At 42.9% G+C, this 20,223-nt stretch overlaps 1 protein-coding gene across 1 annotated transcript in view; it reads right to left on the bottom strand.

Moving 5' to 3' along the window:
• CCDC69 (coiled-coil domain containing 69) overlaps positions 1–20,223 on the bottom strand; it is an 84,434-nt gene that overhangs the window by 31,236 nt on the left and 32,975 nt on the right. Inside the window, exons 2-3 of the mRNA XM_073621114.1 lie at positions 9,944–10,001; positions 8,556–8,704 (exon numbers count right to left, since the gene is read on the bottom strand). Of these exons, the coding sequence (XP_073477215.1) occupies positions 8,556–8,704; positions 9,944–10,001 (207 nt within the window). The remainder of the gene's footprint in view (positions 1–8,555; positions 8,705–9,943; positions 10,002–20,223) is intronic.

The following is a 20,223-nucleotide window of genomic DNA, read 5'->3' as shown; positions in this document are numbered from 1 at the left end:
GAGAACATTCCTTTGCTGCTGTATGCTAAACAGCAGCAAAGGAAATGATGTCATCTCTCCTCGGCTCTGTAATTTCCGTTCCGGCCCGAGGAGAGAAGACAGGTATGTGAGTGCACAACACTACACACACACACACAGTAGAACATGCCAGGCACACAAAACACCCCGATCCCCCCCCAATCACCCCCCCCCTGTCACAAACTGACACCAGCAGTTTTTATGTTTTTTTTTTTTTTTTTTTCTGATTACTGCATAGTGTCAGTTTGTGACAGTTACAGTGTTGGGACAGTTAGTATTACCCCCCTGTAGGTCTAGGATACCCCCCTAACCCCCCCTAATAAAGTTTTAACCCCTTGATCACCCCCCGTCACCAGTGTCGCTAAGCGATCATTTTTCTGATCGCTGTATTAGTGTCGCTGGTGACGCTAGTTAGTGAGGTAAATATTTAGGTTCGCCGTCAGCGTTTTATAGGGACAGGGACCCCCATATACTATCTAATAAATGTTTTAACCCCTTGATTGCCCCCTAGTTAACCCTTTCACCACTGATCACCGTATAACTGTTACGGGTGACGCTGGTTAGTTTGTTTATTTTTTATAGTGTCAGGGCACCCGCCGTTTATTACCGAATAAAGGTTTAGCCCCCTGATCGCCCGGCGGTGATATGCGTCGCCCCAGGCAGCGTCAGATTAGCGCCAGTACCGCTAACACCCACGCACGCAGCATACGCCTCCCTTAGTGGTATAGTATCTGATCGGATCAATATCTGATCCGATCAGATCTATACTAGCGTCCCCAGCAGTTTAGGGTTCCCAAAAACACAGTGTTAGCGGGATCAGCCCAGATACCTGCTAGCACCTGCGTTTTGCCCCTCCGCCCAGCCCACCCAAGTGCAGTATCGATCGATCACTGTCACTTACAAAACACTAAACGCCTAACTGCAGCGTTCGCAGAGTCAGGCCTGATCCCTGCGATCGCTAACAGTTTTTTTGGTAGTATTTTGGTGAACTGGCAAGCACCAGCCCCAAGCAGCGTCAGATTAGCGCCAGTACCGCTAACACCCACGCACGCACCGTACACCTCCCTTAGTGGTATAGTATCTGAACGGATCAATATCTGATCCGATCAGATCTATACTGGCGTCCCCAGCAGTTTAGGGTTCCCAAAAACGCAGTGTTAGCGGGATCAGCCCAGATACCTGCTAGCACCTGCATTTTGCCCCTCCGCCCAGCCCAGCCCACCCAAGTGCAGTATCGATCGATCACTGTCACTTACAAAACACTAAACGCATAACTGCAGCGTTCGCAGAGTCAGGCCTGATCCCTGTGATCGCTAACAGTTTTTTTGGTAGCTTTTTATTGAACTGGCAAGCGCCAGCGGCCTAGTACACCCAGGTCGTAGTCAAACCAGCACTGCAGTAACACTTGGTGACGTGGCGAGTCCCATAAGTGCAGTTCAAGCTGGTGTGGTGGCAAGCACAAGTAGTGTCCCGCTGCCACCAAGAAGACAAACACAGGCCCGTCGTGCCCATAATGCCCTTCCTGCTGCATTCGCCAATCCTAATTGGGAACCCACCGCTTCTGCAGCACCCGTACTTCCCCCATTCACATCCCCAACCAAATGCAGTCGGCTGCATGAGAGGCATTTTCTTTATGTCCTCCCGAGTACCCCTACCCAACGAACCCCCCCAAAAAAGATGTCGTGTCTGCAGCAAGCGCGAATATAGGCGTGACACCCGCTATTATTGTCCCTCCTGTCCTGACAATCCTGGTCTTTGCATTGGTGAATGTTTTGAACGCTACCATACACTAGTTGAGTATTAGCGTAGGGTACAGCATTGCACAGACTAGGCACACTTTCACAGGGTCTCCCAAGATGCCATCGCATTTTGAGAGACCCGAACCTGGAACCGGTTACAGTTATAAAAGTTACAGTTACAAAAAAGTGTAAAAAAAAAAAATATATATAAAATAAAAAAAAATAGTTGTCGTTTTATTGTTCGCTCTCTCTCTATTCTCTCTCTCTTGTTCTGCTCTTTTTTACTGTATTCTATTCTGCAATGTTTTATTGTTATTATGTTTTATCATGTTTGCTTTTCAGGTATGCAATTTTTTATACTTTACCGTTTACTGTGCTTTATTGTTAACCATTTTTTTGTCTTCAGGTACACCATTCACGACTTTGAATGGTTATACCAGAATGATGCCTGCAGGTTTAGGTATCATCTTGGTATCATTCTTTTCAGCCAGCGGTCGGCTTTCATGTAAAAGCAATCCTAGTGGCTAATTAGCCTCTAGACTGCTTTTACAAGCCATGGGAGGGAATGCCCCCCCCCCCCCCCCACCGTCTTCCGTGTTTTTCTCTGGCTCTCCTGTCTCAACAGGGAACCTGAGAATGCAGCCGGTGATTCAGCCAGCTGACCATAGAGCTGATCAGAGACCAGAGTGGCTCCAAACATCTCTATGGCCTAAGAAACCGGAAGCTACGATCATTTTATGACTTAGATTTCGCCGGATGTAAATAGCGCCATTGGGAAATTGGGGAAGCATTTTATCACACCGATCTTGGTGTCATCAGATGCTTTGAGGGCAGAGGAGAGATCTAGGGTCTAATAGACCCCAATTTTTTCAAAAAAGAGTACCTGTCACTACCTATTGCTATCATAGGGGATATTTGCATTCCCCGAGATAACAATAAAAATGATTAAAAAAAAAAAAAAAATATGAAAGGAACAGTTTAAAAATAAGATAAAAAAGCAAAAAAATAATAAAGAAAAAAAAAAAAAAAAAAAAAAAAAAAAAAAAAGCACCCCTGTCGCCCCCTGCTCTCGCGCTAAGGCGAACGCAAACGGCGGTCTGTCGTCAAACGTAAACAGCAATTGCACCATGCATGTGAGGTATCGCCGCGAAGGTCAGATCGAGGGCAGTAATTTTTGCAGTAGACCTCCTCTGTAAATCTAAAGTGGTAACCTGTAAAGGCTTTTAAAAATGCATTTATTTTGTTGCCACTGCACGTTTGTGTGCAATTTTAAAGCATGTCATGTTTGGTATCCATGTACTCGGCCTAAGATCATCTTTTTTATTTCATCAAACATTTGGGCAATATAGTGTGTTTTAGTGCATTAAAATTTAAAAAAGTGTGTTTTTTCCCCAAAAAATGCGTTTGAAAAATCGCTGCGCAAATACTGTGTGAAAAAAAAAAATGAAACACCCACCATTTTAATCTGTAGGGCATTTGCTTTAAAAAAATATATAATGTTTGGGGGTTCAAAGTAATTTTTTTGCAAAAAAAAAAAACTTTTTCATGTAAACAATGAGTGTCAGAAAGGGCTTTGTCTTCAAGTGGTTAGAAGAGTGGGTGATGTGTGACATAAGCTTCTAAATGTTGTGCATAAAATGCCAGGACAGTTCAAAACCCCCCCAAATGACCCCATTTTGGAAAGTAGACACCCCAAGCTATTTGCTGAGAGGCATGTCGAGTCCATGGAATATTTTATATTGCGACACAAGTTGCGGGAAAGAGACATTTTTTTTTTTTTTTTTTTTTTTTTTTGCACAAAGTTGTCACTAAATGATATATTGCTCAAACATGCCATGGGAATATGTGAAATTACACCCCAAAATACATTCTGCTGCTTCTCCTGAGTACGGGGATACCACATGTGTGAGACTTTTTGGGAGCCTAGCCACGTACGGGACCCCGAAAACCAAGCACCGCCTTCAGGCTTTCTAAGGGCGTGAATTTTTGATTTCACTCTTCACTGCCTATCACAGTTTCGGAGGCCATGGAAAGCCCAGGTGGCACAAAACCCCCCCAAATGACCCCATTTTGGAAAGGAGACACCCCAAGCTATTTGCTGAGAGGTATAGTGAGTATTTTGCAGACCTCACTTTTTGTCACAAAGTTTTGAAAATTGAAAAAAGAAAAAAAAAAAAAAGTTTTTTCTTGTCTTTCTTCATTTTCAAAAACAAATGAGAGCTGCAAAATACTCACCATGCCTCTCAGCAAATAGCTTGGGGTGTCTACTTTCCAAAATGGGGTCATTTGGGGGGGGTTTGTGCCACCTGGGCATTCCATGGCCTCTGAAACTGTGATAGGCAGTGAAGAGTGAAATCAAAAATTTACACCCTTAGAAATCCTGAAGGCAGTGATTGGTTTTCGGGGCCCCGTACGCGGCTAAGCTCCCAAAAAGTCCCACACATGTGGTATCCCCATACTCAGAAGCAGCTGAATGTATTTTGGGGTGCAATTCCACATAGGCCCATGGCCTGTGTGAGCAATATATCATTTAGTGACAACTTTTTGTAAATATTTTTTTTTTTTTTTTTTTGTCATTATTCAATCACTTGGGACAAAAAAAATAAATATTCAATGGGTTCAACATGCCTCTCAGCAATTTCCTTGGGGTGTCTACTTTCCAAAATGGGGTCATTTGGGGGGGGTTTGTACTGCCCTGCCATTTTAGCACCTCAAGAAATGACATAGGCAGTCATAAACTAAAAGCTGTGTAAATTACAGAAAATGTACCCTAGTTTGTAGACGCTATAACTTTTGCGCAAACCAATAAATATATGCTTATTGACATTTTTTTTACCAAAGACATGTGGCCGAATACATTTTGGCCTAAATGTATGACTAAAATTTAGTTTATTGGATTTTTTTTATAACAAAAAGTAGAAAATATCATTTTTTTTCAAAATTTTCGGTCTTTTTCCGTTTATAGCGCAAAAAATAAAAACTGCAGAGGTGATCAAATACCATCAAAAGAAAGCTCTATTTGTGGGAAGAAAAGGACGCAAATTTCGTTTGGGTACAGCATTGCATGACCGCGCAATTAGCAGTTAAAGCGACGCAGTGCCAAATTGGAAAAAGACCTCTGGTCCTTAGGCAGCATAATGGTCCGGGGCTCAAGTGGTTAAAGGGGTTGTAAAGGTAAAAATTTTTTCACCTTAATGCATTCTATGCATTAAGGTGAAAAAACTTTTGACAGTACCGCCGCCCCCAGCCCCCCCCGTTTTACTTACCTGACGCCTCGAATCTTCGCTGCTCGTCCTCGTCATCTTCATTGCAGCTCAGCCTGGTCGCTGATTGGCTGCAGTGGATGGATTGAAAGCAGCGCAGCCATTGGCTCGCGCTGCTGTCAATCACATCCGATGACGCGGCGTGCCGGGGGGCGGGGCCGAGCGATACAGCGAGCGGCTATAGCCGCCGGCTGTATCACGGGAGCGCGCCCGCAAGCACTCACCACCGTGCGAGGGAGCTCGCATTAAGGTGGTAAATGCTTGCGGGGAGGAGCTGAAACAGCCGCCGAGGGACCCCAGAAGACCAGGTTCGGGGCCACTCTGTGCAGAACAAGCTGCACAGTGAAGGTAAGTATGACATGTTTGTTATTTAAAAAAAAAAAATTAACTTTACAACCCCTTTAAGTAAAGACTAATGGTTAAAAGCATAGTCCACCTTTTGCAAAAATAGTTTGAAGATGGGGGGGTTAGGGCACAGGACCATGTTTCATGATACACCCTTAATGTGGGTGGAACATGAAACATTGGCAGAAAGATGGTGTATGTTTTTAAGACCTTTGTCCTTTTTTTTTTCAGTCTCTGCCCTGTCTGGGGGATTTTCTTTTACTTCCTTTTCCAGAGCAGAGCAGACAGTAAAAAGTGAGGGGATAGCCCCTCCAAGTTGTCACTAGAATAGGAATGGCCACCAGGACAAAGAGGGTGAATCTTCCCAGTGTAGACACAAACAGCAATACATTTAATCCAAAACTAGAAAAAAAATTACTGCTTTACATATACAAGGTTAAGGACAATAAAGTCAGATCAGATTTAAAGGCCTTGCTATATGAGTTAAAGCTAAATCAAGTCAAAAGCCTAACAATTTTAAATGAAATGAGCACTCCTTTCAATGTCGGCCTCTATTGTCACTGTCTCTCTGACAGCTCAATTTATATAGCTTGCACCTGTATAAGCCATTCTCACTGGACTCAAAGTTCAGATTAAGGTAACAATGCAAATGGCTTATTTGTACAATGCAGTTGCTCACAAAACATTTTGTGGTTTAGTTTCTTTCCCAAGCAGAACAAAGCTTCATACTGGCAGGTAACATTAAAGAACATGTTGGTCTTGTTCTATGCATTTCTCTATCAAGTCAAAATAAGTACACGGAACACCTATGGTCAATGATCTGATGTAATTATTTAGTTCTTCTGTGTTAAAGGTAAAAGTGAATGGGACAGAGCACCAGTATTCATTGAACCCTTTTCTGGCATCTGCTAGAAATACGTGTTCAGGAGGCTACTGAAGCCTTGACTTGGTGTTTGTGTCATCAAGTCCTTAAGGCAAATCTTTAGAGAAAAGCAACAGATTTGCTTTTAAGCGTATGTATAGTCCAAGTTTTGGGCACAGTGGGTAAGGGTTAGTGGAAAGAGACTTATTTTCAAGATGTAACACGCTCCTACACAGGCTAATAGGTAAATTTAGTTTGGGCTTCTGTTGGAGCTATAGGAGCTGAAACTGTTTAGTTTCGTCTGCTCGAGGATCCATAGGCTGGGAGTTTGATTACTTCCGCCCGACTCCAAGAGACTCCTCTAGATATTAAGGAGGAAGGATTCAAATACTCAGCCTGGATATTTAGTAGAGCATATCCAATCCCTGGGGAGGTGTGCCCAGATGGTGAATGGGTTCCTGAGGGGCTCCTTGCCCTGGGGCACTCCTGGGCTGGACACTGGACTGTGTATGTTCTAGGATCCTGTGAGTAGAGCCTCTTCCCTTGTACTGAAGTTTTCATTGTCCCCAGCCGTGAAATATAGACTACTGCAATTTCCTATTACTTGCTCTACACTTTTCTGCATGGTCTCCAGCTGTGCACATATAGACTGTTTGTCAGGGCTGGGCTCAGCCCTTCCTTCTCTGAGCTGGCGGCTCAGCTGTTGGCTAATTGCCAGCTCCTATCTCTCCACAGTGACTCATCTGTTGATGATATCCTGCTCGTCAGTCCTGCTTACTTAAGCTGTCCAGCCCAGATGATCTCTGCCTTCGCCTTGGTCAACATCACAGAGACTTTCATCTGCGCTCCTGTTAAAGACTTGCTTGGCTGACATTCCTTCTGGCTCCAGATCCTACTTGCTGTTCCACTACGCCGATTTCTGGCTATCCATTCTGGTTACCGAACTTTGGCTATGTTTTGACTACGTTTGTTCTATTTACTTTTATTATTAAACAAGTATGATTTAACTGTACTTCTGTCTCGGTCTGAATCATGGTTTCTGACACTGTTCTAGCTTGCTACTGCTACTTATGTGACTACTACTACTAAGATAGAAAAGTGTCCTCGGTTAGCTACCCGTTTCCTTTTTGAGTATCCTGCAATACTCCCAGAACCCTTCCTAAGTTTTACTTTTCACTTCAAGCAAGTTCTACTTGTAATAAATTTACCAAAAAAAAAGCACCCCTAGACTGTTTATTGAGCCATAATTAATGGACTGCTGCTGTCTGCCTGGCTGCTTTGCTCTAACTTGGGATATAACCTATTAAAATCTACAGCGAGTGCTACATGTACATTATAGGACCCAAGCTAAATAGACACCCACTTTTTTAGGTTCAGGTGTTAACAGTGAAGGGTACTTTTAATGCTACAGCATGCAAAGACATTTTAGACTACTGCACTCTTTCAGCCTTGTGGTAACAAATTTGAGGAAGAGAGGAAAGCCCTTTTCTGTTCTAGCATAACTTTGTTCCTATGCACAAAGCCAAATCCTCCTGTGAAGGAACTCGATTGACCTGCACAGTGCCTTGACCTCAACCCAACGAAACAACTTTGGAATGATGTAGAACACATATTGCGAGCCAGGTCCTCTCGTCCAACATCAGTATCTAACCTCACAAATGCTCTTTTGGCTGATTGGGCACAAATTCATACAGATACACTCCAAAATCTTATGGAGGCTGTTGCAGGGGGTGACGGGTGTGTGTGGAGGGGGTGGGGGTCAGTACATCAAACTGTATTTTAATTGGGTATGGTTTTGGAATGGGATGTCCAACAAGGCAAGAGGCAGGTCACCATAACATTTTTGGACCATTTAGGCCTAGTTCACACAGTTTGCATATTCCAGGTGCATTTTGCTTTTTTTCAATACACGACTTTGATCCATTGAAGTCTATGGAACCAAAAAAAACAAAGTCCCTGGCCCTTTCCATAAAATGCACAGATGTAAACATGACCCATAAGAAAACCATGTTAAATGAACTGTAGTGCATTTCTGTAAAACTGAAAATGCACTAAAAAATGCATAGGTGTAAACCAGGCCTTAGATAATGTGCACAAATTCTGGTAGCGCCGAAGCCCAAAGCAACCAAGCATATTACAACTGCAGTTAATACAGCTAGTGAAAAGGCTACAGGCTATATTTGCCAGGTTCCATATCCATATTAAGGAACATTGCAGTTCATATATTCTCAGCCACATCAAAGTTTCTCACTACAGTGTTACTGCAGCATTTACCCAGCACTGTTGCTCCTGTAGAGGAATAATACGTCACCCAATTTTACAACTGACCTTTTCCCTCAGCTCCTGTTCCTGCTCCTCCATCTTCTTCTTGTTGCCCTCCTCCATGGACATCTTTTCCTCATGGTGGGACTGAATGAGTTTTCTGATTTCCTGCTCATAGTCTTTGATTTTCTGCAAACATTCACTTGATCCATTTCCTGTGTAAGGACCAGAATAAAGAGAAAACTAATGTCAGGTCAAAATCCATGTCCAATCTTTGATGGCCAGAGAACTCCATAATAGAATTTATATCTACTCTGAATTGCTATTAGTGACAATTAGATGACCTGGAATTAAACGTATACAACAAAGGGAGGGATAGGATAGCCAGTGGGTTGCCAACGGCTAACAAATCGACAGATTCTCTTGTTGACAAATGTTTTGAAGAAAACTGGAAGTGGTAACGTGTGGGTAAGGCTTTATTTTTTTCTTTGATAAGAGTATGGAACAGAATACCGGTCAAGTTTTTATTGCATTCAGGGTACCCTCTGGGGAGTGACAACTTCTCTTTTATCCTGGTGATCACGGTTTAGAATATGATGGGGAAACCAAAGTTTCAACAGGAGATTAGGGGAAACCAAAATGAAATGCATCAGCAACAAAGGAGGCTAGGCGGCAGGGGCCGTCTGTGTCCTATAATCGAATAGGGTACATGTACACTAGATGCTGTATGCACAGCATGAATAATTTGGTCTTTTTTTCCTACAACTGAAATATGTATGCTAACATATTATTTACATATATATATATATATATATAACCAAAATAGCCATTTCGCTTTGAAGAGAATCTTTCCTTTTCCACCTGCTGCAATGATGCTCAATCTGCCTCCTCTATTCTCCAGATGGGACTAAATAGAAAATGACAGCCACAAATGGAAAAGACTTATGCCCCGTACACACGGTCGGACATTCCGACAACAAAATCCTAGGATTTTTTTTCCGACGGATGTTGGCTCAAACTTGTCTTGCATACACACGGTCACACAAAGTTGTCGGAAAATCCGATCATTCTGAACGCGGTGACGTAAAACACGTACGTCGGGACTATAAACGGGGCAGTAGCCAATAGCTTTCATCTCTTTATTTATTCTGTGCATGCGTGGCACTTTGTGCGTCAGATTTGTGTATACACGATCGGAAATTCCGACAACGGATTTTGTTGTCGGAAAATTTTATATCCTGCTCTCAAACTTTATGTGTCGGAAAATCAGATGGAAAATGTGTGATGGAGCCTACACACGGTCGGAATTTCCGACAACAAGGTCCTATCACACATTTTCCGTCGGAAAATCCGACTGTGTGTACGGGGCATAATAGTGCATACCACACCGGCACACATTGGTCTCTGGCCTTACAAAAGCTTTTAAGATAGAAGATCAAAGACGGCCATCTTACCAGCTATGTTGTTCAGCTCTTGAGATGTCTGCTGGTTCTCCTTTGCTTTCTGACGACTCTGTAAGAAAAAGAGGACTGGTTTTTGACATGGTATTATTTGATAAAGCTTCAGACAGTCAAAGGGTGGTCAGATATGCAAGCATGTCTTCCACCTTCACACAGACTGCCGCTTACCAGCTCATATGGATCTCTTAATTATAGGAGATCGTATGCACCAATGGCTTAATACCCAGCCCGGGCCTTTAGTTGTTCTCAGTCAGGATCCCTGCACCTTTTCAGGGGTTGGTGGCTCAATCAGGAGGTAAGTGGCAGATATTTCCCAGGAAAAAATCATAAAGAGAATGCTTCCATAGCGTAAAAGCATACGGAATTTATTTTATAAAAAGATAAAAAATATTGCACTTACATTTAAGTGATAACATCATATGCAAAGTACATGCCGTAAGGCAAGACAAAAAAATGAAGCCAGCCGGCTCTCTGTAACTGCCCGTGGTTCCGGGACTTTCGTGTATAGCGGTGACGTCAGCACGTCTCTCCTCCCTACGCATTTCGTCACGCCTGATGTCGTCCTGTCGTCATATGCATGTACTTTGCATATAATGTTATCACTTAAATGCAAGTGCAATATTTTTTATCTTTTTATAAAATAAATTCTGTATGGTTTTACACTATGGAAGCATTCGCTTTATTTTTTCCTGGGAAATATCTGCCACTTACGTCCCGATTGAGCCACCAACCCTTGAAAAGGCGCTGGGATCCTGACTGAGAGCAACTGAAGGCCTGGGCTGGGTATTAAACCATTGGTGCATACGATCTCCTATAATTAAGAGATCCATACGAGCTGGTAAGCGGCAGTCTGTGTGAAGGTGGAAGACAGATCCTTTCCTGTATCACTACTTTTGGGTGTTGCGTGTGATAATCGCACCAAGGATATTGATTATTAATCTGAATGGACTCTTAAAGCGGTAGTAAACTTTTTTTTTCCCCTACACCTGTAAGGGAAAAGGCATAATGAGCTAGTACGCATACTAGCTCATTATGAGATACTTACCTTAGAACGAGGCGTTGGCATCTCACCCTGTCCACGCCGAGGGAGCTGACATTTCCCCTCGGCGTGTCTTCCGGGTATCGCGGCACCGGCGCTGTGAGTGGCCGGAGCCGCGATGTCGTCACGCGGGAGACTTCTGTCCGGCAAGCTCCGGAGTTTGGCGGGCTGTCAGCCAAGAATCCCCTGTGCACATGCGCCACTGCAGTCAGTGGCTCATTGCGAGGGGAATATCTCCTAAACCATACAGGTTTAGGAGATATTTTTTTTACCTACAGGTAAGCCTTATTATAGGCTTACCTGTAGGTAAAAGTTTTTTTAAAAAAAGGGTATACAACCGCTTTAATCCTTTAGTATTTGATCAATCGCAATTTTTTGTATCAATTTGCACCCAGTCACAATACTATATTTATCACTTGTCTAGTTTATAGCGTGGCTTATTATTGGAAAATTGTTTGTGTATGCATGTATCTTGCAGCAAAGTCGCAGTTGTTTACGTTTATTACTGTTATTGTATTCAATCACATATCCAATATCACTTTAGCTATAGGACAGCGCAGTAAATTTAAATTATACATATGCAGGCATGTATTGACTATCCTCCAGCATCTGTTTCTGCCAGTGTAGGTCTATAGAGAGAGATGAGGAAGAAATGGTGCAGATACCAGTGGCACTAACTAAATAACGTTAATAAAGCCAAAACATTTACTTTCCTTTTTGTATAGGCTTTTATTAATGTCAGTGCCCTCACCGCAAATAGGACAGAAATGGATGGGAAATCTCTCCAACAGGGACATAAAGAAAAGCAAAAAACAAAAACCATTTTGGTAGAGTGGGGAGGGGCTAGAGCTGCTGACAACATTTGTATTGCACTTTGTGCCTTCCTGCGCCAGTGACAACTATATGCCCTTATTACATGCACATGTGTCATAGGGCAAGAAGTAACTCTCCTAGAAAGGGTCACATACAGAAATACATTCCTATAAAGTATGTAAACCCTGACAATCAACTCTTATTTGCTCCCTTTTGGTCTTTTAAAACACAATACCAGCCAGAAATATGATAAAAATGAATAGCCCGTTAACAGATTAAAAACAAATAGCTATTTCTGCAATATTCATCTTTAACCCAAGGATTTCCACTGCATTACTTTATCCTGCCTCTAGAAGCCTTCAGTCTGATGGCCAGTATCTTTTAACTCACTTCCCCTAAGCCTAGGCCATCCCTGGACCTGCTCCAAGCTTGTGACTGGACAGTGAAAAGAGATGAAGCACAGTGATGAGCTCATCTCTATCACTTTGCTTTTTCTTCCTATCAGCAAGCTTCTGGTCAGCACATGAATTGATTGGCTCCTTGTGCTGCTTCTTCCTCTGACACTGCAGCGACTGCACGAGGCTAATATGAGGTCAAATTACATACATACATGGTTTGCATTTAACAATACATTTATGATTTATTAATGATTACAGAGCTGCATTAATTTGTGTTTTATACAATCAGCTTTAAATATACTGTTGGAAGCATCTTGTTATATCTATTTGATAGATGCCAAAACAACCTGTTGTGCTGGTCAGAAATTCAGTCCTGTGTCATCTCAGTGCTTTGACTTACTCCTTATCCCCATCCCTATCCAAATAAAAAAAATAGGCTGGAACTAAGCATTAAAAACAAAGACTTCGCCCAAAGGTGTACGTGGATTACTCACTGTTTAGACAAACGCTACAAAATCTCAGTGTAAACTACCGTGCCTGTGTCTTGTCAAAGACGGACGATCATTTTTATTAGCTGAGAACACTGCACGTTATCAGAGTGACTGCCATAATATAGAGACTGCCATTGTGTAGGTCATTGTTGATGTAGCAGATACCACTTCCTCCTCGCTAGAGCAGTAACATCATAGGAAAGTTTGTTGATGGCATGGCATTTTTAAAAGTGGTAGCAAACTCTAAACTGTCGAACGAGCAGGGTCATAACCTCTTTCATAGACTCTGATCAAACTGGCTTTATGCCCGGCAGATCCACAGATATTAATATCCGTTGTTCATTCTCAAATATACATGCTCCTTATCTAAATCAAGGGTCCAGTACTATAGCAACACTCAACATAGAAAAAGCATTTGATACTGTAGAATGGTTATATTTATGGGAGGTGTTGTGGCGGATGGGACTCCCGCTTCGCTTTATTGACTTGCCTTAAAGCTTTATATTCTAACCCTCTGGCCAGTATATGGCTGGGAGGCCTTCTCTCTATCCCCTTCTAATTATAAAGGGGTACTAGACAGGGCTGCCGTCTCTCTCTAGCCCGCTTTACCCCTGCCATGAAACCTATTGCATAAGAACATGGGGTCTTTCTTGAGATCCGTGGACTACAGGTGGGGTGGCTGGAGGAGAGGGTAGCTCTTTATGCTGATGACATACTGTTTCTCCTCAATGATGCCAGACCGTCCTTACAAGGAGCCCTTCAAACTACGAATACATTCTCTCAATTTACAGGTCTGAGGGTTACCTGGCATAAGTCACATAACAGGGCGCAAGCTTCCACCCTTGGGTCCATCCCTCTGCAGTGGGTGGAAAATTTCACTTATCTGGGTATTTTTGTTTCCCCTTCAGGTCTCCGATTATATTGTACAAAATCTTCATCCTGTGTTGAGGTCTGAGGTCAAGCTTAAACTGAAGGAATGGAGAAACCTCCCGCTTTCCTTTCTTAGTCACATCAATCCCCTTAAAATGAAGGTCCTCCCCAAATTTACCTGCCTCTTTCGTAATTCTTAACAATGGCTCCCTAAAACCTTTTTTACTAAACTCCAACAAATGTTTCTTTCATTCCTTTGGGGTTCCCAGACCCCCAGTTATAAATTCATTACTCTTACCAGACCACTTAATAGGAGGGAGGCTATGCCTGATTGGTTTAAGCATTATTTTGTTTCCCAGCTAGTTACAGCTTATTGGTGGTTACAACCTGACCCATCTCCTCTACTATCTTGGAGGCAGAAATTCTACAATCTTTGGAAGCCCTCCAGATTTTACTGTTTAAAGGTCTGAAATCCCCTCTTAATCTATCTCCCTTCACGCTTGCCACCCTTTGGGCCTGGAAAACAGATCACATGGAGCCCCTACCCCCCCATACTCCTTATGGCTAAACCCCTTCCTTTAACCATTCACTACAATCACTGACACCTAGGCCAAATATAAAATAAAAGCGTTAGAAAATATTGTTGGGAATCAGTGCCTTCTTCCCTTTCATGTTCCCTGTTCTAAATTCATTTTGCCCTCGTTTTATTACTACTGCCATCTACAGGTTTCCCAGGTAATCACATACAGTATCTCCCTCTTACTCGGAGCTGAAGGCTATCATTCGTGACCTAGGGAAACCCACTTCTGAGCTGTAACTTCTTGTGGCCGTTTTCCTTAAAATCAGAAATTGAGGTCTGATATCCCTGGGGTGGATGACAAAGATTGGTCAGAGATTTGGGGCTTCCCCCTGCTATTCTTTAGTGTCTGCCAGGGACAAGTTAAACCAAGTCAAAATCCTGCACAGGGCCTATTTTACCCCTTAAAAGGCTCCACAAGATAAGTCCCTTTAGTTCTCCAGCTTGTTGGTGCTGCACACATCAGCCCGGTGAATTTTTTCATATCTTTTCGACTTGCCCCGCTATAGTCATATTGCTAAGGTGTGCTAAAAATTATTGCCACTACAACACAGATCTTAATGCCTCTCGAGCCAAGATAATTGTTCATTGGGTCTGGTTGAAACTCCCTTTGAGGTGAAATTTTGTATGCATTTCGTAAATTCCAACCTGCCCTTATATCGACATGCAATGATATCTTTCTGGTTCTTTTGAGAAGAGAATGCATGAAGGTAAAAAACATCTTTGCCTTTATAACCACTTTAAACCCTGTTAGTAACGTTCCATACTCTTTATATGGAACAACGACCGCTTAGGAAGTTTTGGGGTTTGGATGCATTCCTTGGATCCCACTTACATTACAAAACATAAAACTATTGTGGTAATTTTGGCTGAAGGTCTTTGTGAAAGTGAAGTCCTGCTTAGCTGTGGTCATGTAAGGGCATTCACGCTAGAATGTATAGCTGCTGGAGTGCTCTACCTTTCCAACAGTTGTCTGTTCCCGACTGCAGTAGGAGGCAGTGTGGTGCACAATTCAGTGCCTCACACAATCACTCAGAGCCCCCCTTCTCCCCTCCCTTTTTAAAATGTTTTATACAAACTATTTAAAATGTACAAAAGTACACTTCATTCATGCTGTACAGCAGTGCAATAATGCACTGTGCTGCTGCACAGTGCCATGCAATTCTGTAGCTCACTGCAATAAAATTCAGCATGTCTGTATTTTATCGAAGAACAGCTCTGGGCTGCTTAAAGTGTCAATGGAACACACAGAAAACCGATCTTAAAGACATATATTATCCAATCAATGTGTCATTTGATCAAAATGATAGAACCTGCAAACATCCCAGCAGGATGAATAACTCTTTTGCACATGCGTGGGAGGTACATTCCCCTGCTCTGGCTAATCAAGACGGCTGTAGACCCAGCACCCAGAAGACGTTGAGGCCAGTGATGGAGCTCCCAGATGTCACATCGCTGGAGCAGAAATTAGTATTTGTAACAGTTCCCACTCACTATTTACAATTGTAAGCCAATAGGACAAACCCCTCTTTATGCAACAGCCAATCACAGTGATCACTTGATTGGGAGCCCACTTACTAGCTTCTAGAGTACAGAAATCCTTAAAAAAAGCTAATTCACCTGAACAGGGAAGTTTTGTTCATCCTCTCTTTTTTCACCCCTCCTCTTTCATCATTGTGAATTTTTTTTTTTTCCTCTTTGCTGGCCTATTCCAGCAGAGTGGAGGTTCCCCGGCCTGCAACCTCCTGGGGCATGTCACATGTCCCAAGAGACTGCAGGACCAAGATGGAGAAAGCGTGACGCGTCACGCCCTTGCAAAGCTAGACGCAAAACACCAGGAAGTCACAGCTAGTTTCGCAGAAGCAAGATGGTGGTGGCAGGGTTTCAAAGACCCACGAAGAACCAGCCCAGGCGATGACAGCACTGGATCCCTGGGCTGGTAAGTGTCTTCATATTAAAAGTCTGCAGCTACAGTGTTTGTAGCTGATGCTGACTTTTTTTTTTTTATCACTGGCTGGAGCTCCTCTTTAAAGGGCTAGTAGGAGCTGGCAGTAAGGGGTTAAAGGCAGTGCAGAGAAGGGAGTTTTGGTATAAAAAAGGTAATAGCAGATGTGTCTGCTTTTTCAAAGGTTGAGGGGATCACTTTAAGAACTGTTATATGTGTTGTGGGAAAGATCACAACACATTTCCTAATTACAGACATTCACCAAATGTAAGAGACCATAATAAAATCCCTAGAGTCTGTTATCAAATTATTTGTAGCCTAGCAAGCCTTTCATTAAAAGGGAAAAAATGCAGACATAAACAACACAAAACACATTTTGCAAAGTACTGCAAAACAAACTTGTATAAACCCACGCATATGGGGAAAAAAAAAAAAAGCAACCTGTCACACCAAAGCAAGTGTGAGACATATTAAACACAAGTCAAGTACTTGGGCATGCCCAGTCATTTCAAACAACAAAGAGCTCACCTCTATGCATTGTGGGATGCAGGCGATGTGTCATGGCATTTGGATATCAGTGTTTGTAAATGACACAGGCAGCACAGTGGTTCAGTGGTTAGCACATCTGCCTTGCAGCACTGGGGTCCTTGATTCAACTCCTAACCAGGACTCTATTGCTTGGAGTTTGCATGTTCTCCCTGTGCTTGCGTGGGTTTCTCCCACTCTCTAAAGACACACTGGTAGCTTATGTGGCTCCTGTCTAAATTGACCCTAGTATGTGACAAAGAGACCTTAGATTGTAAGCTCCTTGAGAGCAGAGACTGATGCAGATGTAAAGTGCTGAGTAAATAAAGGCCTGTGTTCTATGGTAAATAGAAGGTCCTCTATTAGGCTGCATTCACAAATGTGAATTTTCAGACATCAGCATTACAGACCGCAATAAAAACTGAATAGGTGTACTAATCCATCTCCACTCTGTCCAAAACAAAAAACAAAAAAAAAAAAGTTGCAATGTACCCAATAGCATCCCGACTGGCTGATCCGAGTTGCATCTGGTGACATCCATGTGTAGTGGTAGACACCGCAAACCGATCAATGCAGAGAGAACTGCTGACTAAACGTTTTCATGAGCACTACTGTAAACCCCTTAGACAAGGCTGGTGTTGGTGATAGCTATCGCCCCTAATTAATATGTACAACCAAGCATGTTAACAGAATTCCAAGCTATTAGACCCCTTTCACACTGGGGCCACGGTCACGTTCACAGTAAAGCACCGCTGGTTTTAGTGGCGCTTTTGCAAAGGGATTAAAACACAAGGTTAAAAACTCCTGTGTTTTGTGGCACTTCCGAAGTGCTTTTCAGGCGCTTCGAAAGCACTGCCCATTCATTGCAATGGGCAGGGGTGTTTTGCGAGCGATGTATACAGCATACATAGGCGTGTGAGTGGGTCTGCTTTCCAAAGCCTCAGCATAGCAGCTCGCTCTCTCAGCCTGATGTAACACCAGAAAATTTCAAAGTGGGTCAAAAGCTGATTATACACTGGCCAGCAGGCTGAACGAAAAAAAAAAAAAAAAAACGAGCCGATTCCTCCATTCACACTATACAGCTGCAGCTATTGTATTTTGACAGCCTACCCCACTGACTGTCAGAATACCCATACAGAGGCTGCATCTGATTGGATGCAGCCAGTTTTTGGCAGACATTTTTTCTACATTGAGACATGTTGGGTGGGAACATAGTTGCAGGGCCACCCACTGAGGGAAAGTCATACAGTGTATTGCCAGAATAAAGACAGATTGGTGCCTGTGAAAAGTTTTTTTGGTATTAGGAATTCACATACAGAAGACTTTATGTGAGAGACAGTGAGCAATCAGGATAAAGTGCGTTTGAAAATTTCTCTCCAGTCTGACAAACAGGTAAGCAAAAAGGTGTCCCCAGGTGGTCAATGGATAAGTCTGGGTGGACTGGGGCTTTATAGCAATGCCTAGATGTAAACCTGGATAACTTAACCACTTCAGCCCCGGAAGGATTTACCCCCTTCCTGACCAGAGCACTTTTTCCAATTTGGCACTGCGTCGCTTTAACTGCTAATTGCGCGGTCATGCAATGCTGTACCCAAACGAAATTTGCGTCCTTTTCTTCCCACAAATAGAGCTTTCTTTTGATGGTATTTGATCACCTCTGCCGTTTTTATTTTTTGCGCTATACACGGAAAAAGACCGAAAATTTTGAAAAAAAATGATATTTTCTACTTTTTGTTCTAAAAAAAATCCAATAAACTCAATTTTAGTCATACATTTAGGCCAAAATGTATTTGGCCACATGTCTTTGGTAAAAAAAATGTCAATAAGTGTATATTTATTGGTTTGCGCAAAAGTTATAGCGCCTACAAACTAGGGTACATTTTCTGGAATTTACACAGCCTTTAATTTATGACTGCCTATGTCGTTTCTTGAGGTGCTAAAATGGCAGGGCAGTACAAAACCCCCACAAATGACCCCATTTTGGAAAGTAGACACCCCAAGGAAATTGCTGAGAGGCATGTTGAGCCCATTGAATATTCATTTTTTTTGTCCCAATTGAATAATGACAAAAAAAAAAAAATTACAAAAAGTTGTCACTAAATGATATATTGCTCACACAGGCCATGGGCATATGTGGAATTGCACCCCAAAATACATTTAGCTGCTTCTCCTGAGTATGGGGATACCACATGTGTGGGACTTTTTGGGAGCCTAGCCACGTACGGGGCCCCGAAAACCAATCACTGCCTTCAGGATTTCTAAGGGCGTACATTTTTGATTTTACTCCTCACTACCTATCACAGTTTTGAAGGCCATAAAATGCCCAGATGGCACAAACCCCCCCCCCAAATGACCCCATTTTGGAAAGTAGACACCCCAAGCTATTTGTTGAGAGGCATGTTGAGTCCATGGAATATTTTATATTGTGACACAAGTTGCGGGAAAGTGACAATTTATTTATTTATTTTTTTTTTTTTTGCACAAAGTTGTCACTAAATGATATATTGCTCACACAGGTCATGGGCATATGTGGAATTGCACCCCAAAATACATTCTGCTGCTTCTCTTGAGTACGGGGATACCACATGTGTGGGACTTTTTAGGAGCCTAGCCGCGTACGGGACCCCGAAAACCAATCACTGCCTTCAGGATTTCTAAGGGTGTACATTTTTGATTTCACTCTTCACTGCCCATCACAGTTTCGGAGGTCATGGAATGCCCAGGTGGCACAAACCCCCCCCAAATGACCCCATTTTGGAAAGTAGACACCCCAAGCTATTTGCTGAAAGGCATGGTGAGTATTTGTGCAGCTCTCATTTGTTTTTGAAAATGAAGACAAAAAAAAAAATTTTTTTTTTCTTTTTTTAATTTTCAAAACTTTGTGACAAAAAGTGAGGTCTGAGTGGGGGGGGGGGGGGGGGGGGGGGAGAAAAGAGAGAGAGAGAGAGAGAGAGAGAGAGAGAGAGAGAGAAGAGAGAGAGAGAGAGAGAGGAGAGAGAGAGAGAGAGAGAGAGAGAGAGAGAGAGAGAGAGAGAGAAAGAGAGAGAGAGAGAGAAAACGACAACTATTATTTTTTATTTTATATTTTTGTTTTTTTTATAACTGTAACCTGTTCCAGGTTTGGGTCTCTCAAAATGCGATGGCATCTTGGGAGACCCTGTGAAGGTGTGCCTAGTCTGTGCAATGCTGTACCCTACGCTAATACTCAACTAGTGAATGGTAGCGTTCAAAACATTCACCAATGCAAAGACCAGGATTGTCAGGACAGGAGGGACAATAATAGCGGGTGTCACGCCTATATCCGCGTTTGCTGCAGACACGACATCTTTTTTGGGGGGGTTCGTTGGGTAGGGGTACTCGGGAGGACATAAAAATGCCTCTCATGCAGCCGACTGCATTTGGTTGGGGATGTGAATGGGGGAAGTACGGGCGCTGCAGAAGTGGTGGTTTCCCAATTAGGATTGGCGAATGCAGCAGGAAGGGCATTATGGGCACGACGGGCCTGTGTTTGTCTTTTTGGTGGCAGCAGGACACTATTTGTGCTTTGCCACCTCACCAGCTTGAACTGCACTTATGGGACTCGCCACATCACCACGTGTTACTGCAGTGCTGGTTT

The sequence above is a fragment of the Aquarana catesbeiana genome, linkage group LG03 (genome assembly GCF_042186555.1).
Source record: "Aquarana catesbeiana isolate 2022-GZ linkage group LG03, ASM4218655v1, whole genome shotgun sequence".
Lineage (NCBI taxonomy): Eukaryota > Metazoa > Chordata > Amphibia > Anura > Ranidae > Aquarana > Aquarana catesbeiana.
The sequence above is the reverse complement of the archived record's forward strand: the minus strand, read 5'-3'. Positions and strand labels throughout refer to the sequence as shown.